Genomic DNA, 26,969 nt, shown 5'->3' with positions numbered 1-26,969 from the left:
GGAAAGACTGAACCCTGCTCTCTGCGCCTGATTCCACCCACCACCACTCCTAGTTGATCGTAACAGAAGCCCGCACCACTGAAATGGAATCAGCAGGAGCAGCGACCACCCCTCTCCCCACTATGGAGGAGCGCGTTTACCACCACACAGCGGTCCTCCATCGGATTGGTACCGCGATGGATCTGATGATGGAGAGGATGGAACGATGGGAGAGGAGTGGCCTACCGACGTCTACCCCAGCTCCCCCACTGCCGACATCACCTCCTCTACCTACGTCATCCTCTGGGTCCGGCGCACTGCGTCTCTCCCCCCCGAGGGAGTACGATGGAGCGGCGGCTGGGTGCCAGGGATTTTTGCTCCAGCTAGAGCTCTACCTGTCTACCGTGCGTCCGGCTCCCTCGGGAGAGGAGAGTGTGAGCCTCCTCGTCTCCTGTTTAACGGGCAGGGCCCTGGACTGGGCTAACGCGGTCTGGAACAGTCCAGACTCGGCTCGGGACAACTACCTGGAGTTCACCCGCCGTTTCCGAGCTGTGTTCGATCATCCACCAGAGGGTAAAGCGGCGGGTGAGCGACTGTTCCACCTCAGACAGGAGACGAGGAGCGCACAGGACTTTGCGTTGGAGTTTAGGACCCTAGCTGCTGGTGCTGGGTGGAATGACAGGGCCCTGATGGACCATTACCGGGTTAGTATCCGGGAGGACGTCCGCCGGGAGCTAGCTTGCAGGGACACAACTCTCTCCCTGGATGAACTAATAGACTTGTCTATTCGATTGGACAACCTGCTAGCTGCCCGCGGGCGTTCAGAAGGGGTCCTGTTAATTCCACCTTCCAGCTCTCCCACTCCCACTCCGATGGAGTTGGGAGGAGCTGCATCTAGGGGGATCAGAGGGGGCTCCTCCTGCTCCTATTGTGGACGGAGAGGACACACTTCGGACCGGTGTTGGAGGAGTCCCTCTGGGAGTCGAGAGGGTCGGCGGAACACTCCTCGGCCACCCCAGGTGAGTAAGCACCAAACTCACCCAGAGCTCCCTGTTGGTCACATGTTTTTGTTAATTTTTTTTCCTGCGTTTTCCCCTCTCTTCAGCATAAGGCGCTAGTCGATTCAGGCGCAGCTGGGAGTTTTATGGATCGTGGACTCGCCCGTAAATTGGGTATTCCGTTAGTACAGATAGACCCACCTGTCCCCGTGCACTCCTTAGATAGCCGACCGTTAGGGTCAGGGTTGGTCAGGAGGCCACGATTCCGCTGGACATGGTAACGCAGGGGAATCATAGGGAGAGGATCAGTTTCTACCTTATTGATTCACCTGGGTTTCCGGTGGTGTTGGGGTTCCCTGGCTGGCTATTCACAATCCCCTTATTTCCTGGAAACAGGGGGCTCTTAAGGGGTGGTCAGACGAGTGTTCAGAGAGGTGTATAGGAGTTTCCATCGGTGCCACGACGGTGGAGAGTCCAGACCAGGTTTCCACCGTGCGCATTCCCCCAGAATATGCCGATTTGGCTATCGCTTTTAGTAAGAAGAGGGCGACCAAATTACCACCCCATCGACGGTGGGATTGCGTGATAAACCTCCAGGAGAACGCTGCACTTCCCCGGAGTCATGTGTACCCGCTGTCACAGGAGGAGACGGTGGCTATGGAAACATATGTCACGGAAGCTCTGAGACAGGGGTACATTCGGCCCTCCATGTCACCCGTCTCCTCAAGTTTCTTTTTGTGAGGAAAAAGGAGGGAGGTCTGCGTCCGTGCATTGATTATCGAGGTCTCAATTCGATCACAGTGGGTTTTAGTTATCCGCTACCTCTCATCGCTACGGCGGTGGAATCATTCCACGGAGCGCGTTTCTTCACAAAACTGGACCTCAGGAGCGCGTATAATCTGGTGCGTATTCGGGGAGGAGACGAGTGGAAAACAGCGTTTAGTACCACATCAGGCCACTATGAGTACCTCGTCATGCCGTATGGGTTGATGAATGCTCCAGCCGTCTTCCAATCCTTTGTAGATGAGATTCTCAGGGACTTGCACGGGCAGGGTGTGGTAGTGTATATTGATGACATCTTGATTTATTCTGCCACACGCGCCGCGCATGTTTCCCTGGTGCGCAGGGTTCTTGGGCGACTGCTGGAGCATGACCTATACGTCAAGGCTGAGAAATGTGTGTTCTCCAAACCAGCCGTTTCCTTCCTGGGTTATCGCATTTCCAGCTCGGGGATGATGATGGATGGAGTGACCGCGTTAACGCCGTGCGTAATTGGCCGACTCCGACCACGGTAAAGGAGGTGCAGCGATTTTTAGGGTTTGCCAATTACTACCGGAGGTTTATCCGGGGTTTTGGCCAAGTAGCGGCGCCCATTACCTCACTGCTGAAGGGGGCCGGTGCGTCTGCAGTGGTCAGCAGAGGCTGATGGAGCCTTCAACCAGTTGAAGGCACTGTTCACTGGGGCTCCCGTGTTGGCGCATCCGGACCCTTCGTTAGCATTCATAGTGGAGGTGGATGCGTCCGAGGCTGGGGTTGGAGCCGTGCTGTCTCAGCGCTCGGGTACGCCACTGAAGCTCCGTCCCTGCGCTTTCTTTTCTAAGAAGCTGGGTCCGGCGGAGCGGAACTATGATGTGGGGGACCGGGAGTTACTAGCTATGGTAAAAGCCCTGAAGGTGTGGAGACACTGGCTAGAGGGGGCTAAACACCCTTTTCTCATCTGGACTGACCACCGTAATCTGGAGTATATTCGAGCAGCGAGGAGACTGAATCCGCGTCAGGCTAGGTGGGCCATGTTTTTACACGTTTTAGATTTACGATCTCTTACAGACCAGGTTCCCTCAACACTAAGGCCGACGCGCTGTCCCGTCTCTATGACACCGAGGACCGGTCCATCGAACCCACTCCCATCCTTCCAGCCTCTCGGCTGGTGGCCCCAGTGGTATGGGAGGTGGACGCGGACATCGAGCGAGCGTTGAGGGTTGAACCTGCGCCTACACAGTGTCCGACTGGTAGAAGTTACGTACCGCTTGGTGTCCGTGATAAGTTGATTCGGTGGGCCCACACACTACCGTCTGCGGGTCATCCGGGGATTGATAGGACAGTGCGGGGTCTTAGGGGGAAATACTGGTGGCCCACCTTAGCTAGGGATGTGAGGCTCTATGTCTCTTCCTGTTCGGTATGCGCCCAGAGTAAGGCTCCTAGGCACCTTCCTAGAGGGAAGTTACAGCCCCTCCCGGTTCCACAACGGCCATGGTCCCATCTCTCGGTAGATTTCCTTACTGATCTTCCCCATCTCAGGGGAACACTACCGTTCTGGTCGTTGTGGATCGGTTCTCTAAGTCCTGCCGTCTCCTCCCATTGCCTGGTCTCCCTACGGCCCTACAGACTGCAGAGGCTCTATTTACCCACGTCTTCCGGCACTATGGGGTTCCAGAGGATATCGTCTCCGATCGGGGTCCCCAGTTCACGTCTCGGGTTTGGAAGGCGTTTATGGAGCGTCTGGGGATCTCGGTCAGCCTTACCTCTGGTTATCACCCCGAAAGTAATGGGCAGGTGGAGAGAGTAAACCAGGAAGTGGGCAGGTTTCTGAGGTCGTATTGCCAGGACCGGCCAGGAGAATGGGCGAGGTACGTCCCGTGGGCAGAGTTAGCCCAGAACTCTCTTCGGCATTCGTCCACGAATATGTCGCCATTCGAATGCGTACTGGGCTACCAGCCGGTCCTGGCTCCGTGGCATGAGTCAGACCGAGGCTCCTGCGGTGGAGGAGTGGGTACAGCGCTCTAGAGAGACCTGGCGGGCAGTCCAGGATTCTCTCAGGCAGGCCAGTGAACGGCAGAAGAGAGACGCTGACCGCCACCGCAGCGAGGCCCCGGTGTTCGCACCAGGGGACAGGGTCTGGCTCTCGACCCGAAACCTGCCCCTCCGCCTGCCCTGCCGGAAGCTGGGGCCGCAGTGTGTGGGGCCATTTAAAGTCCTGAGGAGGATAAACGAGGTGTGTTATAGATTGCAACTTCCCTCTTATTATCGTATTAACCCCTCGTTTCATGTGTCTCTCCTCAGGCCGGTGGTAGCTGGTCCCCTACAAGACAGTGAGGTACCGGAGGTCCCTCCACCCCCTCTGGACATCGAGGGGTCCCCGGCGTACACAGTACGAGCTATTCTGGACTCGAGACGCCGGGTGAGGGGCCTGCAGTACCTCGTGGACTGGGAGGGGTACGGTCCGGAGGAGAGGTGCTGGGTACCGGGGAGGGACATTTTAGATCCTTCCCTCTTGATGGATTTCCATCGCCTCCACCCGGATCGCCCTGCGCCTCGTACTCCGGGTCGTCCTCGAGGCCGGGGTCGGCGCGCTGCGGGAGCCGCGCGTCAGGGGGGGGGGTACTGTCACGAACCTTGCCGAAGACGGTGCCTCTTCCTGTTCGGGCGGTGCTCGGCGGTCGTCGTCGCCGGCCTATTAGCTGCCATCGATTTCCTTTCCGTTTGTTTTTGGTTATTGGGTAATTGGGTACACCTGTTTTGTATTAGGGTTTGTTTGTAGGGTATTTAAGGGCACTAGGCCCGCTGGGTATTTGTGCGGGCTTGTTTGTGTTACTCTGTGTTTGATGGTGTGAGTTATTCGTACATTTATTCTCCGGACTATTTTGTCCTGTTGTTTGGACCGGCAACTTATTATACGCCCTGTGTATTGGCGTGACTGTTTTTGTTGCACTGGGGAATAAATTTGAAGGAAAGACTGAACCCTGCTCTCTGCGCCTGATTCCACCCACCACCACTCCTAGTTGATCGTAACACCAGCGCAACAGACTAACGTGCACATAACATGAAACAGAATAAACAATACCACACAAAGACATGGGGGAATCAGAGGGTTAAATACACAACACATACTGAGGGAAATGAGAACCAGGTGTGTGGGAAAACAAGAAGACAAATGGAAAATTAAAAATGGATCGGTGGTGGCTAGAAGACCGGCGACGTCGACCTCCAAGCACCGCCCGAACAAGGAGAGGCATCGACTTCGGTAGAAGTCGTAACAGGTCTAAATTTACCCAGAGGGTATTTCGTTTTTAATGAAATAGAAACACTATAATATTCATAAAATTAATTAAGCAAGTACCAGTCAAAAGTTTGGACACACCTACTCATTCCAGGATTTTTCTATATTTTACAATTTTCCACACTCCAATGGTACCACACTCCAAGTGATCTAACATAATCATATGTTGTGCTTTAGCTGTAAATCATTTTTGAAATCGGACACGATGGGTAGAAGATGTTTATCTTTCATTTGCTGTATTGGACTTGTTAATGTGTGAAAGTTACATATTTCTAAAAAATATTTTTGAATTTCGCACGCTGCCTTTTCAGCGGAATGTTGTCGAGGTGTTCCGCTAGCGGAACCCCTGCGCTAGAAATGTTAAGCATATTTCTATGTGCTACTATCCAAATGTCAGATTAAGACTCTTTTCCTTATTCACACAACTCGCATATCACAATCACGCAATGCTATTCTCAAACATACCTAAACAATTAGTTGTTTTTCAACAATATTTTAACCTGCAGGAATATTTTCTAATTTATAACTCATGATTAGTTCCTAGGATAATGCATCTTTCAATACTTCTAAAATGGGGTACAGGTTTAAAACAAGTACAGGTTTATACTATATCATACAGATTCCGGATGTTTTAACATTAAATGGCCAAAACTAGTTCACACAGATTCTAGATTTTTAACACTAAATTACCAAACCTATGGCATACCTGGCTAGTGCATTTAAAATATTTGGAATTCACCACTTCTGAGGATCACTTAGACAGTCACAAAGACACTTTTCAGAATGAGGTCCTTCTTCCCATTGGGTTTCACCAGGTACCGTGCTTCACACAGAACCCACAGTCATCCTGGCCCCTAACCCCTACAAACCGCACCAATCCCAACTGGGATAAATTATCCACTCGGCTCGCTGCCTCTCAGATCAAAGGTGGGTCCATCTGCTTCGTTCCCAAAGTGTGGTCTCCCTGAGATCCCAAGTTTGAGGGATCCCTCGTGCACGATTTACCCAGGTCGTCAGGAGCGGTCACCAAGTGAAGATTTACATCCCATCCTCGTTGCCAAATGTGGTGGTTAATTTCTTTACTGTCAAATGAGGAGAGACAAACTTATCACACAAGTCAGAGTTATACTTAACCTCTTGAAACTAGGGGGCACTATTTTCATTTTTGGAAAAATAACGTTCCCAAAGTAAACAGGATATTTTTTCAGGACAAGAAGCTAGAATATGCATATAATTGACAGCTTAGGGTAGAAAACACTCTAAAGTTTCCAAAACTGTAAAAATATTGTCTGTGAGTATAACAGAACTGATATTGCAGGCGAAAGCCTGAGAACAATCCAATCAGGAAGTGGCTCTTATTTTGAAACCCCTGTCTTTCTCTTTCTATGCATCCCTATTGCCCATTGAAAGGGATATCAACCAGATTCCTTTTTCTGTAGCTTCCCGAAGGTGTCTACAGCCTTTAGACGTAGTTTCAGGCCTTTATTTTGAAGAATGAGAGTAAAGTCAACATTGCGTAAGTGGTCAGTTGTTGGCTCTCAGTGGGATTTTTGTGCTAAACAGAGAGGTAGCCATTTTTCCTCCCGGTCCTAGTGAAAAGCCAACTGTCCCGGTTGATATATTATCGAATAGATATTTGAAAAACACCTTGAGGATGAATTATAAAACACGTTTGCCATGTTTCTGTCGATATTATGGATGTAATTTGGAATTTTTGCCTGCTTTGTTGTGACCGCTTTTTCCGGTGGATTCCTAGGCATAAATGCATCAAACTAACGGAGGTATTTGGATATAAAAATATCTTTATTCAACAAAAGGAACATTTGCTGTCTAACTGGGAGTCTCGTGAGTGAAAACATCCGAAGCTCATCAAAGGTAAACGATTAATTTGATTACTTTTCGTGAAAGCCGCTAGGTGGTGTACATAATGTTTTGTTGGTATATCGATAAACTTACACAAAAGCTTGTATTGTTTTCGCTGCAAAGCATAATTTCAAGCATTGTTTAAAGTGGCTAGTGATGTATTTTTTACATCAATTTCCATTATTAAATTTGTTGGAGTTGAGTCAGTGTGTTGGCAGCAGCCACTCAATGTTAGTGGTGGCTGTTAAACAGTCTGATGGCCTTGAGATAGAAGCTGTTTTTCAGTCTCTCGATCCCTGCTTTGAGGCACCTGTACTGACCTCGCCTTCTGGATGATAGCGGGGTGAACAGGCAGTGGCTCGGGTGGTTGTTGTCCTTGATGATCTTTATGGCCTTCCTGTGACATCAGGTGGTGTAGGTGTCCTGGAGGGCAGGTAGTTTTCCCCCGGTGATCCGTTGTGCAGACCTCACTACCCTCTGTAGAGCTTTACGGTTGTGGGCGGAGCAGTCGCCGTACCAGGCGGTGATACAGCCCGACAGGATGCTCTCGATTGTGCATCTGTAGAAGTTTGTGAGTGCTTTTGGTGACAAGCCGAATTTCTTCAGCCTCCTGAGGTTGAAGAGGCGCTGCTGCAATTTCTTCACAACGCTGTTTGTGTGGGTGGACCAATTCTGTTTGTCTGTGATGTGTACGCCGAGGAACTTAAAACTTACTACCCTCTCGACTACTGTCCCGGCGATGTGGATAGAGGGGTGTTCCCTCTGTTTCCTGAAGTCCACAATCATCTCCTTTGTTTTGTTGACGTTGAGTGTGAGGTTATTTTCCTGACACCACACTCCGAGGGCCCTCACCTTCTCCCTGTAGGCCGTCTCGTCGTTGTTGGTAATCAAGCCTATCAATGTAGTGTCGTCCGCAAACTTGATGATTGAGTTGGAGGTGAGCATGGCCACACAGCCGTGGGTGAACAGGGAGTACAGGAGAGGGTTCGGAATGCACCCTTGTGGGTTCCCAGTTTTGAGGATCAGCGGGGTGGAGATGTTGTTACCTACCCTCACCACCTGGGGGCGGCCCGTCAGGAAGTCCAGTACCCAGTTGCACAGGGCTGGGTCGAGACCCAGGGTCTTGAGCTTGATGACGAGTTTGGAGGGTACTATGGTGTTAAATGCTGAGCTGTAGTTGATGAACAGCATTTTCACATAGGAATTCCTCTTGTCCAGATGGGTTAGGGCAGTGTGCAGTGTGGTTGCGATTGCATCGTCTGTGGACCTATTTGGGCAGTAAGCAAATTGGAGTGGGTCTAGGGTGTCACGTAGGGTGGAGGTGATATGGTCCTTGACTAGTCTCTCAAAAAGGACTTCATGATGACGGAAGTGAGTGCTACGGGGTGGTAGTCATTAAGCTCAGTTACCTTAGCTTTCTTGGGAACAGGAACAATTGTGGCCCTCTTGAAGCATGTGGGAACAGCAGACTGGGATAAGGATTGATAGAATATGTCCGTAAACACACCAGCCAGCTAGTCTGCGCATGCTCTGAGGACGCGGCTGGGGATGCCGTCTGGGCCTGCAGTCTTGCGAGGTTTAACACGTTTAAATGTTTTACTCACGTCGGCTGCAGTGAAGGAGAGTCTGCAGGTTTTGGTTATGGGCCGTGTCAGTGGCACTGTATTGTCCTCAAAGCAGGCAAAAAAGATATTTAGTCTGTCTGGGAGCAAGACATCCTGGTCCGCGACAGGGCTGTTTTTCTTTTTGTAATCTGTGATTGACTGGAGACCCTGCCACATACCTCTTGTGTCTGAGCCGTTGAATTGCGACTCTACTTTGTCTCTATACTGACGCTTAGCTTGTTTGATTGCCTTGTGGAATGAAGAGCTACACTGTTTGTATTCGGTCATGTTTCCGGTCATCTTGCCCTGGTTAAAAGCAGTGGTTCGCGCTTTCAGTTTCACGCGAATGCTGCCATCAATCCATGGTTTCTGGTTTGGGAATGTTTTAATCGTTGCTATGGGTACGACATCGTCAATGCACTTTCTAATGAACTCGCTCACCAAATCAGCATATTCATCAATGTTGTTGTTTGACGCAATGCGCAACATATCCCAATCCACGTGATCGAAGCAGTCTTGAAGCGTGGAATCAGATTGGTCGGACCAGCATTGAACAGACCTGAGCGCGGGAGCTTCTTGTTTTAGTTTCTGTCTGTAGGCTGGAAGCAACATAATGGAGTCGTGGGCAGCTTTTCCAAAAGGAGGGCGGGGGAGGGTGTTATATGCGTCGCGGAAGTGAGAATAGCAATGATCCAGGGTTTTACCAGCCCTGGTTGCGCAATCGATATGCTGATACAATTTAGGGAGTCTTGTTTTCATATTAGCCTTGTGAAAATCCCCAGCTACAATGAATGCAGCCTCAGGATATGTGGTTTCCAGTTTGTATAGTCAAATAAAGTTTGTTCAAGGCCATCGCTGTGTCTGCTTGGGGGGGAATAGATATGGCTGTGATTATAATCTCAGAGAATTCCCTTGGTAGATAATGCGGTCGACATTTGATTGTGAGGAATTCTAAGTCAGGTGAACAGAAGGACTTGAGTTCCTGTATGTTCTTATGATCACACCACATCTCGTTAATCATAAGGCATACCCCCCTGCCCCTCTTCTTACCAGAAAGATGGTTGTTTCTGTCGGTGCGAAGCGTGAAGTAACCAGCTGGCTGCACCGACTCCGTTAGCGTCTCTCTAGTGAGCCATGTTTCCGTGAAGCAAAGAACGTTACAGTCTCTGATGTCTCTCTGGAATGCTACCCTTCCTCGGATTTCATCAACCTTGTTGTCAAGAGACTGGACATTGGCGAGTAGTATGCTAGGGAGCAGTGCTCGATGTGCCCGTCTCCGGAGCCTGACCAGAATACCGCTTCGTTTGCCTCATTTACGGCGTCGTTGTTTTGGGTCATCGGCTGGGATCCAATCCATTGTCCTAGGTGGAAGGCAGAACACAGGATCCGCTTCAGGAAAGTCATATTCCTGGTCATAATGATGGTGAGTTGACGTTGCTCTTATATTCAGTAGTTCCTCCCGACTGTATGTACTGAAACCTAAGATTACCTGGGGTACCAATGTAAGTAATAACATGTAAAAAAACAAAATACTGCATAGTTTCCTAGGAAAGCGAAGCGAGGCGGCCATCTCTGTCGGCGCCGGAAGTAGTCAAACACCATCATGAAGTTTGATGTTGACACAACAGTGGTTGGCCCGATCACCGACAACGACGAGACAGCAGAAGGTGGAAGGACAACAACCTCTCCCTCGACGTGATCAAGACAAACGACATAATTGTGGACTACAGGAAAAGGAGGAATGAGCCCCCATTCTCATCAATGGGGCTGTAGTGTAGCAGGTTGAGAGCTTCAAGTTCCTCGGTGTCCATATCAGCAACAAACTAACATGATCTAAGCACACCAAGACAGTCATGAAGACCGAAAAGATTTGGCATGGGTCCTCAGATCCTCAAAAGGCTGCACCATCGAGAGCATCCTGATGGGTTGCATCACTGCCTGGTATGGCAACTGCTCGGACTCCAACCGCAAGGCACTACAAAGGGTAGTGTGTACGGCCCAGTACATCAATGGGGTCATGCTGAATTCTGCTGCCGTGTCTTTAATGAATGTGTATATACAAAAAACGGAATAGTGGTGATTTCTGATATCAACCACTTGTTTTTTTTTTTACATTCAAGCTTCCTGCCATCCAGGACCTCTATACCAGGCGGTGTCAGAGAAAGGCCCTAAAAATTGTCAAAGATTCCAGCCGTCCTAGTCATAGACTGTGCTCTCTGCTACCATACGGCAAGCGGTACTGGAGTGCAAAGTCTAGGTCCAAGAGGCTTCTAAACAGCTTCTACCCCCAAACCTAAGTACTCCTGAACAATCAAATGGACAAACAATCAAACGGCTACCCAGAATTTTTGCATTGCCATACGCTGTTGCTACTCTCCGTTATTATCTCTGCATTGTAACTCTACCTACGTGTACATCAAATCAAATCAAATCAAATTTTATTTGTCACATACACATGGTTAGCAGATGTTAATGCGAGTGTAGCGAAATGCTTGTGCTTCTAGTTCCGACAATGCAGTAATAACGAGCAAGTAATCTAACTAACAATTCCAAAAAAAACTACTGTCATACACAGTGTAAGGGGATAAAGAATATGTACATAAGGATATATGAATGAGTGATGGTACAGAGCAGCATAGGCAAGATACAGTAGATGATATCTACAGTATATACATATGAGATAAGTATGTAAACCAAGTGGCATAGTTAAAGTGGCTAGTGATACATGTATTACATAAGGATGCAGTCGAAGATATAGAGTACAGTATCAACGTATGCATATGAGATGAACAATGTAGGGTAAGTAACATTATATAAGGTAGCATTGTTTAAAGTGGCTAGTGATATATTTACATCATTTCCCATCGATTCCCATGATTAAAGTGGCTGGAGTAGAGTCAGTGTCATTGACAGTGTGTTGGCAGTAGCCACTCAATGTTAGTGGTGGCTGTTTAACAGTCTGATGGCCTTGAGATAGAAGCTGTTTTTCAGTCTCTCGGTCCCAGCTTTGATGCACCTGTACTGACCTCGCCTTCTGGATGGCAGCGGGGTGAACAGGCAGTGGCTCGGGTGGTTGATGTCCTTGATGATCTTTATGGCCTTCCTGTAGCATCGGGTGGTGTAGGTGTCCTGGAGGGCAGGTAGTTTGCCCCCGGTGATGCGTTGTGCAGACCTCACTACCCTCTGGAGAGCCTTACGGTTGAGGGCGGTGCAGTTGCCATACCAGGCGGTGATACAGCCCGCCAGGATGCTCTCGATTGTGCATCTGTAGAAGTTTGTGAGTGCTTTTGGTGACAAGCCGAATTTCTTCAGCCTCCTGAGGTTGAAGAGGCGCTGCTGCGCCTTCCTCACGATGCTGTCTGTGTGAGTGGACCAATTCAGTTTGTCTGTGATGTGTATGCCGAGGAACTTAAAACTTGCTACCCTCTCCACTACTGTTCCATCGATGTGGATGGGGGTGTTCCCTCTGCTGTTTCCTGAAGTCCACAATCATCTCCTTAGTTTTGTTGACGTTGAGTGTGAGGTTATTTTCCTGACATCACACTTCACCTCCTCCCTGTAGGCCGTCTCGTCGTTGTTGGTAATCAAGCCTACCACTGTTGTGTCGTCCGCAAACTTGATGATTGAGTTGGAGGCGTGCATGGCCACGCAGTCGTGGGTGAACAGGGAGTACAGGAGAGGGCTCAGAACGCACCCTTGTGGGGCCCCAGTGTTGAGGATCAGCGGGGAGGAGATGTTTTACCCTCACCACCTGGGGGGCCCGTCAGGAAGTCCAGTACCCAGTTGCACAGGGCGGGGTCGAGACCCAGGGTCTCGAGCTTGATGACCTTGGAGGGTACTATGGTGTTGAATGCCGAGCTGTAGTCGATGAACAGCATTCTCACATAGGTATTCCTCTTGTCCAGATGGGTTAGGGCAGTGTGCAGTGTGGTTGAGATTGCATCCTGTGGACCTATTTGGGCCAAATTTGGGTCAAGGGTGTCAGGTAGGGTGGAGGTGATATGGTCCTTGACTAGTCTCTCAAAGCACTTCATGATGACGGATGTGAGTGCTAGGGGCGGAAGTCGTTTAGCTCAGTTACCTTAGCTTTCTTGGGAACAGGAACAATGGTGGCCCTCTTGAAGCATGTGGGAACAGCAGACTGGTATAGGGATTGATTGAATATGTCCGTAAACACACCGGCCAGCTGGTCTGCGCATGCTCTGAGGGCGCGGCTGGGGATGCCGTCTGGGCCTGCAGCCTTGCGATTAAAAAATGTCTTACTCAAGTGAAGGAGAGACCACATGTTTCCGTTGCAGGCCGTGTCAGTGGCACTGTATTGTCCTCAAAAAAAAAGTTATTTAGTCTGCCTGGGAGCAAGACATCCTGGTCCGTGACTGGGCTGGGTTTCTTCCTGTAGTCCGTGATTGACTGTAGACCCTGCCACATACCTCTTGTGTCTGAGCCGTTGAATTGAGATTCTACTTTGTCTCTGTACTGGCGCTTAGCTTGTTTGATAGCCTTGCGGAGGGAATAGCTGCACTGTTTGTATTCAGCCATGTTACCAGACACCTTGCCCTGATTAAAAGCAGTGGTTCGTGCCTTCAGTTTCACACGAATGCTGCCATCAATCCAAGGTTTCTGGTTAGGGAATGTTTTAATCGTTGCTATGGGAACGACATCTTCAAAATGTTCTAATGAACTCGCACACCGTATCAGCGTATTCGTCAATGTTGTTGTCTGACGCAATACGACATCTCCCAGTCCACGTGATGGAAGCAGTCTTGGAGTGTGGAGTCAGCTTGGTCGGACCATTGGACAGACCTCAGCGTGGGAGCTTCTTGTTTTAGTTTCTGTCTGTAGGCAGGGATCAACAAAATGGAGTCGTGGTCAGCTTTTCCGAACAGGGCCTTATATGCGTCGCGGAAGTTAGAGTAACAATGATCCAGGGTCTTTCCACCCCTGGTTGCAAGATATGCTGATAAAATTTAGGGAGTCTTGTTTTCAGATTAGCCTTGTTAAAATCCCCAGCTACAATGAATGCAGCCTCCGGATAAATCGTTTCCAGTTTGCAGAGAGTTAAATAAAGTTCGTTCAGAGCCATCGATGTGTCTGCTTGGGGGATATATACGGCTGTGATTATAATCGAAGAGAATTCTCTTGGTAGATAATGCGGTCTACATTTGATTGTGAGGAATTCTAAATCAGGTGAACAGAAGGATTTGAGTTCCTGTATGTTTCTTTCATCACACCATGTCACGTTGGCCATAAGACATACGCCCCCGCCCCTCTTCTTACCAGAAAGATGTTTGTTTCTGTCGGCGCAGCGTGGAGAAACCCGCTGGCTGCACCGCTTGGATTGCGTCTCTCCAGTTAGCCATGTTTCCGTGAAGCAGAGAACGTTACAGGCTCTGATGTCCCTCTGGAATGCTACCCTTGCTCGGATTTCATCAACCTTGTTGTCAAGAGACTGGACATTGGCAAGAAGAATGCTAGGGAGTGGTGCACGATGTGCCCGTCTCCGGAGTCTGACCAGAAGACCGCTCGTTTCCCTCTTTTCTGAGTCGTTTTTTTTTGGTCCTGCATGTGATCCACTCGGTTACACTGGTAGTAAGGCAGAACACAGGATCCGCGTCGCGAAAAACATATTCTTGGTCGTACTGATGGTGAGTTGAAGCTGATCTTATATTCAGTAGTTCTTGTCGGCTGTATGTAAAGAAACCTAAGATGACCTGGGGTACTAGTGTAAGAAATAACACGTAAAAAAACAAAAAACTGCATAGTTTCCTAGGAACGCGAAGCGAGGCGGCCATCTCTGCCGGCGCCGGAAGTATAGATTACTTCGACTTACCGGTTTCCCCACATATTGACTCTGTACCGTTACCCCATGTATAGAGCCTCACTATTGTTATTTTACTGCTGCTCTTTAATTATTTCTTACTTTCATTTTTTAGGGTTAGGGTTGTTGGTTAAGGGCTTGTGAGTAAGCATTTCACTGTAAGGTGTTGTATTCGGCGCATGTGACAAATAACATTTGATTTGAATTGATTTAAAAGTAATCCTCAAATATAAGCATCTAGTTTTTCAAAAGTTTCTGTAATCCGTTACGTTACAAGCTAAAATATTGTAATCGGATTACAGTTACCGGTTTTTGTAGTCTCTTCCATGTAATCCGTTACTCCCCAACCCTGGTGACAACATGGCATATTATCCAGGCTCACCTGTTGGATTGGATTTACTGTACTTACTCAAACTCATGCTCTCTCATCCATGTAAAAGTCTCACAGATTTTTATAAAACTAACGTGTCCATCCCCCTATCCCTAGGTGAGGCTATGGAACTCTAGAGCAGGACATCAAAAACCTGACATCCTTTTGTCAGCTACCCACAGACAGTTCCCTGAGGAAGGACAGGTATCAAACCTTTCAAATGCCACATTTTGGGGATGACCAAACGCATAAAGTTATGTATAAAAAAAATATTAAAAAAAATTGTGAGATTACAAAATAATAACATTTTTGGCACATTGGTTTTCATATTTTTATCTGACCACTAACTTCTGTAGTAACTTCAATATCAAAAAACACTTAGAGCTTAGAGCTTATGATTCAAAATGTATAAAATCCGTGCAAGACTCATGTCCAGGGTGAATACATTTTTATTAATGTACTGTATCACACAGGTGTGTCAACTAAAATGTATATCAAGGTCAAGACTGAAGAATCGGACAAATAAACAAAGTGAATATAAGTCAGTGCTTTCGTACAATACAAGTCGACAGAATGGCTGGGAAACAGGGAAACTTTTACTGTGCTCCCAGGTAAGGCCGTTGCTTTCGGTAGCACTGAAGGCCCCAGTATTCAGGCAGCAGAAGATGTGTTTCACCATCCAGGCCCATGTCACAGCATGCTGTGGCCTGATAGGGAGATGATAATACATTTTGTAGCTTTCATCACCAAAGCTATGTTAGCATTTACTGCACATGTTGCTGAAAATCCAACAATGGTTCTGTGTCATTGATATTTAGCAATTCCTGTACAATATTCAGTTAATAAGAATGGACCGTAATACATCTAGGGTCCTGTAGTGAAACGACTGCTGTGCAAGGTCTTGGGTAACAGCTTTCTTCCAGGACCCTTATTTATAAAGTGTCTCAGAGTAGAAATAGTGATCAAGGATTAGCTCCCCCTTGTAAATGTAATTGTACTCCATGTGAAGGCAAAACATATCCTAAATCAGCTTGGTGAATACGGGTCCCAGTTTGTCAGCAGCATGCTGCTTTCTGTGATCGCCTGGGCATGCTCTTTATGAGGTGGCGGATGGTCTCCTGAGGGATCTCCTCCCAGACCTGGACTAAAGAATCCGCCAACTCCTGGACAGTCTGTGGTGCAACATGAACATGATTCAGGTCTGGGGAACGGGTGGGCCAGTCCATAGCATCAATGCCTTCCTCTTGCAGGAACTGCTGACACACTCCAGCCACATGAGCACATGGAGGGCTGTGCGGCCCCTCAAAGAAATTCCACCCCACACCATGACTGACCCACCGCCAAACCGGTCATGCTGGAGGATGTTGCAGGCAGCAGAACATTCTCCACGGCGTCTCCAGGCTCTGCCACGTCTGTCACATGTGCTCAGTGTGAACCTGCTTTCATCTGTGAAGAGCACAGGGCACCAGTGGCGAATTTGCCAATCTTGGTGTTCTCTGGCAAATGCCAAACGTCCTGCACGGTGTTGGGCTGTAAGCACAACCCCCACCTGTGGACCTCGGGCCCTCATTACCACCCTCATGGAGTCTGTTTCTGACCGTTTGAGCAGACACATGCACAATTGTGGCCTGCTGGAGGTCATTTTGCAGGGCTCTGGCAGTGCTCCTCCTGCTCCTCCTTGCACAAAGGCGGAGGTAGCGGTCCTGCTGCTGGGTTGTTGCCCTCCTACGGCCTCCTCCACGTCTCCTGATGTACTGGCCTGTCTCCTGGTAGCGCCTCCATGCTCTGGACACTACGCTGACAGACACCGCAAACCTTCTTGCCACAGCTAGCATTGATGTCCCATCCTGGATGAGCTGCACTCCCTGAGCCACTTGTGTGGGTTGTAGACTCCGTCTCATGCTACCACTAGAGTGAAAGCACCGCCATTATTCAAAAGTGACCAAAACATCAGCCAGGAAGCATAGGAACTGAGAACTGGTCTGTGGTCACCACCTGCAGAACCACGCCTTTATTGGGGGTGTCTTGCTAATTGCCTATAATTTCCACCTGTTGTCTATTCCATTTGCACAACACCATGTGAAATTTATTGTCAATCAGTGTTGCTTCCTAAGTGGACAGTTTGATTTCACAGAAGTGTGATTGACTTGGATTCACATTGTGTTGTTTAAGTGTTTTTTTGAGCAGTGTATTTATGTTAGATCACCACCAAATCCAAAAAAACACACAGACATTTTTCCCAGCCAAAGATAGTCACAAAAGCAGAAATAGAGATAAAATTAATCACTAACCTTTGATAATCTTCATCAGATGACACTCATAGGACATCATGTTACACAATACATTTATGTTTTGTTCGATAATGTGCATATTTATATCCACAAATCTCAGTTTACATTGACGCCATGTGCAGAAATGCCTCCAAAATATCCTGAGTAATTACAGAGTGCCACGTCATATAACAGAATTACTCATCATAAACTTTGATGAAAGATACATGTTTTACTTATGATTAAAGATACACTTGTTCTTAATGCAACCGCTGTGTCAGATTTTTAAAAAACTTTACTTAAAAAGCATACCATGCAATAATCTGAGACGGCGCTCAGAGGTACACAACATTTCTCCGCCATGTTGGAGTCAACAGAAGTAAGAAATTACATCATAAATATTCCCTTACCTTTGATGATCTTTCATCAGAATGCAGTGCCAGGAATCCTAGTTCCGCAATAAATCGTTGTTTTGTTCGATAATGTCCATTACTAGTGTCCAATTAGCTACTTTTGCTAGCGCGTTTAGTTCACATGTCCAAACATGACAAACAAGCCAGTCCAGGCGAACTCGGACGAAAACCTCAAAAAGGTATATTCTAGGTTGAATAAACTGGTCAAATTAAGTAGAGAATCAATCTTCAGGATGTTGTTATCATATATATCCAATAACGTTCCAACCGGAGCATTCGTTTTTGTCTACAGAGTAATGGAACGCATAGCGATATCATGCATTCTGCCAGACCACTGACTCAAATAGCTGCCATCTGGTCCCACATCACACTAGAGACTTCATTCCATGTTCTACTGACTGTTGACATCTAGTGGAAGGAGTAGGAGGTGCGAACAGATCCATATATCACTGGGATGCGAATAGGCGATGAGTTTAAAATCAACCAGCCCCATAATTTCCACTTCCTGTTTGGAAGTTTGCCTGCCATATGAGTTCTGTTATACTCACAGACATAATTAAAACAGTTTTAGACATTTCAGAGTGTTTTCTATCCAATAGTAATAATAATATGCATATATTAGCATCTGGGACAGAGTAGGAGGCAGTTCACTATGGGCACGCAATAAATCCAAAGTGAAAATCCCTAAAAAGTTAATTTCTTTGCAACATTTTTTTGCAGTTTTACTTTATCTTATTGCAAACAGGATGCATGTTTTGGAAAAAATGTATTCTGTAGGAGCTTCCTTCTTTTCACTCTGGAAATTAGGATAGTATTGTGGAGGTACTACAATGTTGATCAATCCTCAGTTTTCTCCTATCACAGCCATTAAACTCTAACTGTTTAAAAACCTGTTGCGACTCTAGGGGCAGTATTTTCATTTTTGGGAAAAAAACGTTCCCGTTTTAAACGGGAGATTTTGTCAGGACAAGATGCTAGAATATGCATATAATTGACAGCAACACTTAAAGAGTTGCAGTTAGTTTCAGAGTGGGTGGCAAGGAATAAGTTGGTCTTAAATATTTCTAAAACTTAAAGCATTGTATTTGGGAAAAATCATTCACTAAACCTCAACTAAATCTTGTAAACTGATTGTAAACTGTCATGGTCAAAACATATTGATACAACAGTAGCTAAGATGGAGAGAAGTATGTCTATGATAAGTTGCTGCTCTACCTTCTTGACAGCACTGTCAACAAGGCAGGTCCTACAGGCCCTAGTTTTGTCACATTTGGACTACTTTTCAGTCGTGTGGTCAGGTGCCACAAAAAAGGGCTTAGGAAAATTGCAGTTGGTTCAGGACCGGGCAGCACAGCTGACCCTTGAATGTACACAGAGAGCTAATATTAATAACATATATGTCAATCTCTCCTGGCTCAAAGTGGAGGAGAGATTGACTTCATCACTGCTTGTATTTATGAGAGGTATTGACATGTTGAATGCACCGAGCTGTCTGTTTGAACGGCTCGGACCCCATGCATACCCCACAAGACGTCTCTTCACAGTCCCCAAGTCAGAAAAGACTATGGGAGGTGCACAGTTCTAAATAGAGCCATTACTACATGGAACTATATTCCACATAAAGTAACTCATGCAAGCAGTTAAATTTGATTTTAAAAACCTTATGGAACAGCGGGGACAGTGAAGCAACACAAACATAGGCGCATTCACACACACATGATAGCATACGCACTATGCACACACACGTACACATGGATTTTGTACTGCATATATGTGGTAGTGGTGGAATAGGGGCCTGAGGGCACACAGTGTGTTGTGAAATCTGTGAATGTATTGTAATGTTTTTGCCTTTGCTGGACCCCAGGATCCTGAATAAATACAAATACAATGATATGTGATATGTGATATGTGACCCAACGAAATAGTGTTAAACTAAGTGTTCACAAACGAGTGTTGGTCCCTAATAAATGAACACTTTATTAGATTTGATGCTGTTTCTCTTTTTTAGTGTTAGGGAATAACACGTATTATTTTGTGAAGTGATTGGTAATGCCTATAGGAATCCAGCCAGTGGGAGAATATTAATATAATATTTTGAAGATAAATACACAACGCAGAGACAGAGGATGAGAGCTCAATACAGTACTAACGATCAAGGGAAATAGTGTTTCTTTCTTTAACAGGGGATTAATGCAGAGACATGGGATGAATTTGTCTATACATTGAGTTTGAAATAGAATACTTGTTATTTGGCCATTGGCCCAGTTTTATTGCAAGAAATTCTAATTGGTCAACCACAGGCTAGGGCTGGGTTATGAACTACATCCTGAGAATCACTAAAGAGAGAATCACTGAGGACAAGGGAGAATGACCATCTATTTCCAAGCATGATTTGTCCCATTTGCATAAACCAATTTTCCTCCCCCTGATTTGCCTTGGAGTCTGTGTTATTAAAGAATAACATCAACTGCTAACATTTGGTACCTTGACCCGGATATATTGGTCTCAACAACAATGAGAAAAATGTATCAACTGTGTGTGTTGATCCAGAGGAAAGACAGAAGGCTGAGCACAACCCACACTTTGGGAGTCAACTCTTAATCTCCTGATTAATGGCATAATTGCTGGGTGAGCCTAGACCAATATAATTTTAAAAGAACCAAATCAGGTTAAAATTAGTGCATGCAATGAGTGATATGTACAGTTGAAGTTGGAAATGTGCATGCACTTAGGTTGGAGTCATTGAAACTCGGCTATTTTCTTGTTAACAAACTATAGTTTTGGCAAGTCGGTTAGGACATTACTTTGTGCATGACACAAGTAATTTTTCCAACAATTGTTTACAGGCAGATTATTTCACTTATAATTTACGATATCACAATTCCAGTTGGTCAGAAGTTTACATAAACTAAGTTGACTGTTAATCAGGCCCAGAAGCTAGGATATGCATATAATTGGTAGATTTGGATAGAAACCACTCTAATGTTTCCAAAACTGTTAAAATAACGTCTGAGTGTAACAGAACTGATTTGGCAGGTGAAAACCTGAGAAAAATCTTTCCAGGAAGTGGGATATTTTTATGTTTGTAGTTTTCTATTAAATGCCATTACAGTATCCATTGCCGTAGGAGTCAAATTGCACTTCCTATGGCTTCCACTAGATGTCAAGTCTTTAGAACTTGTTTCAGGCTTGTATTCTGAAAAATGAGGGAGTAAGAGCACTCTGAATGAGTTTACACCACAGTGTCACAGAGCTTTTTAATGCGCGAGACCGAGAGTGCGCCTTTCTTGTTTACCTTTTATATTGACGACGTTATTCTCCGGTTGAAATATTATAAATTATTTAGGCAAAAAACAACCTGAGGATTGATTATAAACATTGTTTGACATGTTTCTACGAACTTTATGGATTTTTCGTCTGCCTGTTGTGACTGCGTTTGAGCCTGTGCATTACAGAACAAAATGCGCAAACAAAACAGAGGTTTTTGGATATAAAGAGACTTCCCAGGGACCTGTTGGATCGGAGGGTGAGGGCTAGGGCCATTCCCCCCCAGAAATGTCCAGAAACTTGCAGGTGCCTTGGTGGAAGAGTGGGGTAACATCTCACAGCAAGAACTGGCAAATCTGGTGCAGTCCATGAGGAGGAGATGCACTGCAGTACTTAATGCAGCTGGTGGCCAAACCAGATACTGACTGTTACTTTTGATCCCACCTTTGTTCAGGGACACATTATTCTGTTAGTCACATGTCTGTGGAACTTGTTCAGTTCAGTTTATGTCTCAGTGGTTGAATCTTGTTATGTACATACAAATATTTACAAATGTTAAGTTTGCTGAAAATAATTGCAGTTGACAGTGAGAGGACATTTCTTTTTTTGCTGAGTTTACATGATTCCATACGTGTTATTTCATAGTGTTGATGTGTCACTATTATTCGACAATGTAGAAAATATAAACAATAAAGACAAACCCTGGATTGAGTAGGTGTTCTAAAACTTCTGACCGGTAGTGTGTGTGTGTGTGTGTGTGTGTGTGTGTATGTATGTATATATATATATAACCCCATATATATATATATATATATATATGGGGTTAAATAAATGTACAAACATAGAGATATATATTATACAACTTTTGAAGTTAATATAATGCCATTGTTAAGTGGGAAAACCGCTCTGGAAAAGGACGGAACAGCTCCTCTGAATATGAGCATAAAATAGATGGTAAATTCTCTGTCTAGGTATATGAAGAACCATTTCAAAGTAGAGAAGTGTAGGCAATTCAAAATAAAGAAATATTTCATCATTGTTGACAAAGACACGATTGACTTTAACTGTTTTAACCAAAGTAAGAAAAAGGGATGATAAATTATTTCTGGAGAATCATGACAGGGCAATGAAGAAGGATGAGGAAAGTTTCAAAACTCTTGGTGAACAGATCAAAACCTTAAATGAAGAAATTCAACAATTACAGGCAAGGGTCGTACAAACAGACTTGGCTCCAACATGTGGAGGACCCTTTGTTCCCTCAATCTACCCTCAGGCTGAGTTGTGCAAGGATGATTGGGTTTCAAACATCTGGTCAGCACTGCCTGGCTTTGAGTTAACAGATACTGACAGCAGTGACAAACGATGTCTTAGGCCAACCAGAACACAGGCTGTAAAAGTAAGTAAAGACAAACCTCTAGTGACAGTAATCACACAAAAATCAGCATATCCAAAACAGTTGGATGAATGTTCAAAAACTTTGAAGCATCCACGAGACGTGGGTATCAGAGTTGTGCAGGTTCCGAGTGAAACCAACAACATTATTCATTCAGCAAAAAAGAAACCTGGTGAATGTCATTATTGCGAGATTTCTGGTCACCGGCAATGAGAATTTCAGAAAAGAAAACATGTTCCTATGAGGAATTGCCAGAAGAAGCACGGTTCGTCTAAGGGAAAATGGAAAATGTCAGCCCCAATGACACAATGTTGATGCAGAAATTTAAGAAGCTCTCTCCGGCTCAGCAGCAGAGTTTGCTGGATGCTGTTGAGGGAAACTAATAGACCCCTCTTACGTCCTATCTCAGCTGGTGTACATATGAAATCGGATGGAATATGTGAACATGATGGTTAACAACTTTGCAGTAGATGTTTTAGTAGGTACTGAAGTCACTGTATTGCCCAGGTGTGGGGGGGGAGGGAACACAGATATGAAACAGACCGAACCATTATCAATTTCTATTGGTCCATTGAAGATTGATGCAAAGGTGTGGATAGGCTCATTTAAACGACCTATTTTAGGCCTTATGCAACTAGACTCTACATGAACATTTCTGAAGGGAAGGTGACGTGGCACACCATGTAATCCAGCTACTCTGATGCTTCCCCCAGAGACCACATTACTTGAACATGACTGTTGTGAGTTGTTTTTGGATCTGCTCCTTGATGGGTTTATTAAGAGTCATCCGTTGGTAAACCCTGAGTTTATTTTACACACAGATGGTTCAAGCATTGTGGAGGAGGGTATGAGGAAGTTAGGCTGGGCATGGGCAGTTACTACAATGTACAATGTGATAGTGACAGGCACGTTCGATTTGAGAAAAGCAGATATTCACTTTATGAGTGACACAATGCTTAACTATTGCATACAACTCTCTAATGCAGTAGGGTAAGCAGACAGACAAGTAAAAGAGGTGTGGCGAATAACTCCCGAGGGGGGACATGACGTAGTACCAGGACAGTGGCATTAGGGCCAAAATAATTGAGACATTAGGGCCAAAATGGGAAGGTCTTTATCAAGTTTAGCTTCTAACGAGGTCAGCAGTAAAAGTCCAGGGAAAATCTAGATGGATACATGACACTCATTGCAAGGTTGTCCATTTTGATGACAAAGCAGAGCCTGGAGAATGAAGAACTGATTGATTAGCAATCGGGGGCCAATCTTGGGTGAAGAAGTATAGTAAGATGATCAGAATCTGATAAGCTTCTATGTTGTACACCGCAGTCATCATATTTGGGATATCTAGGTGAAATGTCCAACTTTTTCCTGAAAATCAGGACATGTTTACATAGGGAAATCTACAGTTGAAGTCTGAAGTTTACATACACCTTAGCCAAATACATTTGAACTCAGTTTTTCACAATTCCTGACATTTAATCCAAGTAAAAATTCCCTGTTTTAGGTCAGTTAGGATCACCACTTTATTTTTTATTTTAAGAGTGTGAAATGTCAGAATAATAGTAGAGAGAATTATTTGGCCCAGTTTTATTGCAAGAAATTCTAATTGATCAACCACAGGCTAGGGCTGGGTTATGAACTACATCCTGTCCGTTTGTTCTGTGGAGAGAATCACAGGAGAGAATCACTGAGAACAGGGGAGTGATGTGTCCTATTTGAATAAACCAATTTTCCTCCCCCTTATTTGCTTTAGGGTCTGTGTTATTAAAGAATAACATCAACTGCTAACAATATCAAACAATTGGAATCATTTATCACCCACAACATGCATTCAGAATGATTGCTATGGTCAAGGACTTGACAAACAATACTACCTAAACCATCTAAACTGGAACATCCATCTCTAAAAAGGGTGCAATAAGTCCAACCCCTTACAGATTGGTGATGAGTCTTTTCTGTGAGCTGACTCATTTTGCTACATTCACGTAAAAGAGTGGCTCCCAAACAGCTCTTCGTTAATAATGCTTAAAAATCGACCTAGAACCAATGTATATCCCAAAAGGTAGGCAGATCGTGAAATGTTGTTCAAATACATTTTTACCTGGCCAAATTATTAGACATTCTCACAATTATGCTCCTTATTTTACACAATGAAAAAATCAGCACGGTCCAGACGCACTCTCCATGCTATTTATTGTTTCTGCAGTGAGAATTCACCCTCTGTATCTGCAGAAAACGTTTGTTTTGAGCTTAAAAAGCAGTAGTAGCAATATCCAAATGTACGGGTCTTTCACTGATGTGATTCGGGTTCCTGACGTTCATCAAAAAGATCTGTTCAAAAAGAGCTGTTCGTTTGCGAATGACCTTTCACTATTACAGATTGGATTAGTTTAGAAGAGTTTATCTTTGTATAGTATAATCAATGTGCATGCAGAAACATAGATACTAGAACAAACTATTCTTAACCTCAACCTGCAACAAAGCATTCAGGGAGGAATGATAATGAGGACCCTCACATGTCTTTTTCACTCTGAGAGAGTTGACTGAAATACAACAAAACCACGCAGTGTTGATTCCACTGTGAATAAAATAACACGTATTTTGGTAGCCACATGGTGAAAATGTTAATCCCACTGGTGTTAACCCCACTGGAATCAACACTCAGTTATAACACTCACAACATTTTTTACCTTAACACAAACACTTGCAAATTTGCTGTGCATGCACGTGTGTAAAGTGTGCATGTATCTGCATGCCCTCAAGCCTGTGTGTGTGCGCCTGTGGGTGTGTGTCATAGGGAGCTGAGCCAGACTTTAGGGACAGCCCTGTTCTACTGCTACAAATGTATTCCCTCCAGCAGGAGAAAACAAAGTGAGGAGAGCATAGTAATTTAGACAGACACGCACACAGCCCCACTTACAGATGTTTACACAAGCTTTCAAAATCTCACGCAGATACCCCAATCTTTACAAAGATAAATCACACACATCAATAACAACCACACACCACATGGACATACATACACGTGCACAAAGACATACATACATGCACAAAGACAGTCATATGTGTGCGCACACACACACACACACACACACATCCAGCTTTCTAGCTGTTTAATTCATGGGGCCTTGGCAGCTCTCTTCCTATCTCTGTATTTCTCTTCCCTCTCAATCCTCTCCCTCTGTCTTCACACTCATGTCTCTCTCAATCTTCTCAATTTCACCTCTCTTGCTCTCTCTCTCGTAGCCATAGTGCATGTGTGTTTATGTGTGTTTGCGTGTGTGCGTGCATGTGTTTCTGTGTGTGTGTTTGTGTGTGTCAGAGCCCCCAGTAAGGCTTGTCTGCCCTATAATAAATCAGGCTTGTACTGTCGGCAGCGTTGGCCTCTGCCTATTAGATGAGGGGATTTACTCGAAAGAGCTATGGAAGTGAATACATGAATAAAAATGAATAGCAAGACCTGGCCGACTAGACACACAATCACACACACATATGCACACAAGGACAAAGGTTTGTAAGGTGTGTTCGTGTGCATTTATAGCAGTGTGACTAATACCATTGAGTATAATTGGACATTGTGTGAATGGGCTCTTTTCCTCAACACCACCTGTCCGCCCACCACGGCCCTTTGGCCAATTAGCCTAGCCACCCCTCCGCCCTTCTTCCACCTCGCGGATAAATCAAATAAAGAATCCTCGCAAATGAGTAGACCGGTCACATCTGTCAGAGTCTCACCCCTTCACTCCCTCCATCCCTGTCAAAACCTCCTCTCCAGGCATTCTTTATTTATTCAAAGGAGTCCCTCGTTCCAAGGAGTGTATTCTGGGATACAATTAGAGAATAGCAGCGAGAGAGCCGCGCCATCCACCTTTGTGCTAAATTGGAAGAAAGAGAGAGAGAGTGGTCAGAGAGCTGGTAGTTGATGAGCACCTGGTCAACTGTGGGTCAAGAGGCTGTGTGGCGTTTTATCCTTATATGGACGAGTACGCGTGGCGTGGATTGTCCTGTGGTGCCTTAATTGCAACCTGTAGGGATGCAACCATAATAAGCATACACTCACAGCAATTAATAGTTTAAAAATGGACACGCACAGAAATATCAAGGCACACAAACACACACGAGCCAGAGTATACACTAACATCAATGAATGCCCGTTGCCTCACACTCAATATGCCGCAATCATTCGCCATGGATATGCAGTATCCCTTTTTTGTTTTCTCATTAAGAGAATTAAGAATGGATTACCCACCAGTCTGAGGTGAATGCTATTATGGATGAAAGTGTTCTCTCCTTGTTGTTGCTGTGGTGGTTGGTGTGGTTTCCTTTTTTCTCCAAATGGAATACGCTCTAAGTGTCAAAATTTAAAAAAATTCATGAGTGGTAATATTCTGGAGTGGTAAATCACTTGTAGGTCTATGTCATTCTTGGCAGCAATTTGGCACAATACTTTGGTGGTATTGGCAATGCAAGTGGAAGTTAATTTTCTATGGAAAGCCAAGTTATTCCCTTTTTAAAGTCTGTTTTTCTCTTTCCCTGTCCAGGTGGTGTTTCAGGCCATTCGGGGATCGGGCTACGAAGGGGACATTGCCATCGATGATGTATCAGTCACCAAAGGGAAATGCAAGCAGGAGAATTCCGTTTCCAACACAGGTATGTATGTCACAATATTACTGTAGGTGTAGGGGGAAGTTGCCCCTTGACGCAGATCTTAGGTCAAAATCTGTCTATTAATCTCACCAATTCACTAAAGGCAGACACAGTCTATCACATTCTCACCATTACAAACCAAACATAGTATAAGGAAAGAATTGTTCAGTTTCACTGAAACATTGTCGAGATCTTGCCCTTTCACAGACGCTGGCCTTTTTCCAAAGCTACACTCTATGCTGTATGGTTACTTTGAAAATGTAATATGCAATAAATAAACGCTTTCTGCA

General features: G+C 45.3%; 1 protein-coding gene across 1 annotated transcript in view; it reads left to right on the top strand.

Moving 5' to 3' along the window:
• The window catches only part of LOC112255718 (MAM domain-containing glycosylphosphatidylinositol anchor protein 1-like), a 243,728-nt gene that overhangs the window by 206,802 nt on the left and 9,957 nt on the right, over positions 1–26,969 (top strand). Inside the window, exon 16 of the mRNA XM_042326290.1 lies at positions 26,574–26,682. Within this exon, the coding sequence (XP_042182224.1) occupies positions 26,574–26,682 (109 nt within the window). The remainder of the gene's footprint in view (positions 1–26,573; positions 26,683–26,969) is intronic.

This window comes from Oncorhynchus tshawytscha, linkage group LG08 (genome assembly GCF_018296145.1).
Source record: "Oncorhynchus tshawytscha isolate Ot180627B linkage group LG08, Otsh_v2.0, whole genome shotgun sequence".
Classification (NCBI taxonomy): Eukaryota; Metazoa; Chordata; class Actinopteri; order Salmoniformes; family Salmonidae; genus Oncorhynchus; species Oncorhynchus tshawytscha.
Note: the sequence above shows the minus strand (reverse complement) of the source record. Positions and strands in the feature narration are given on the sequence as shown.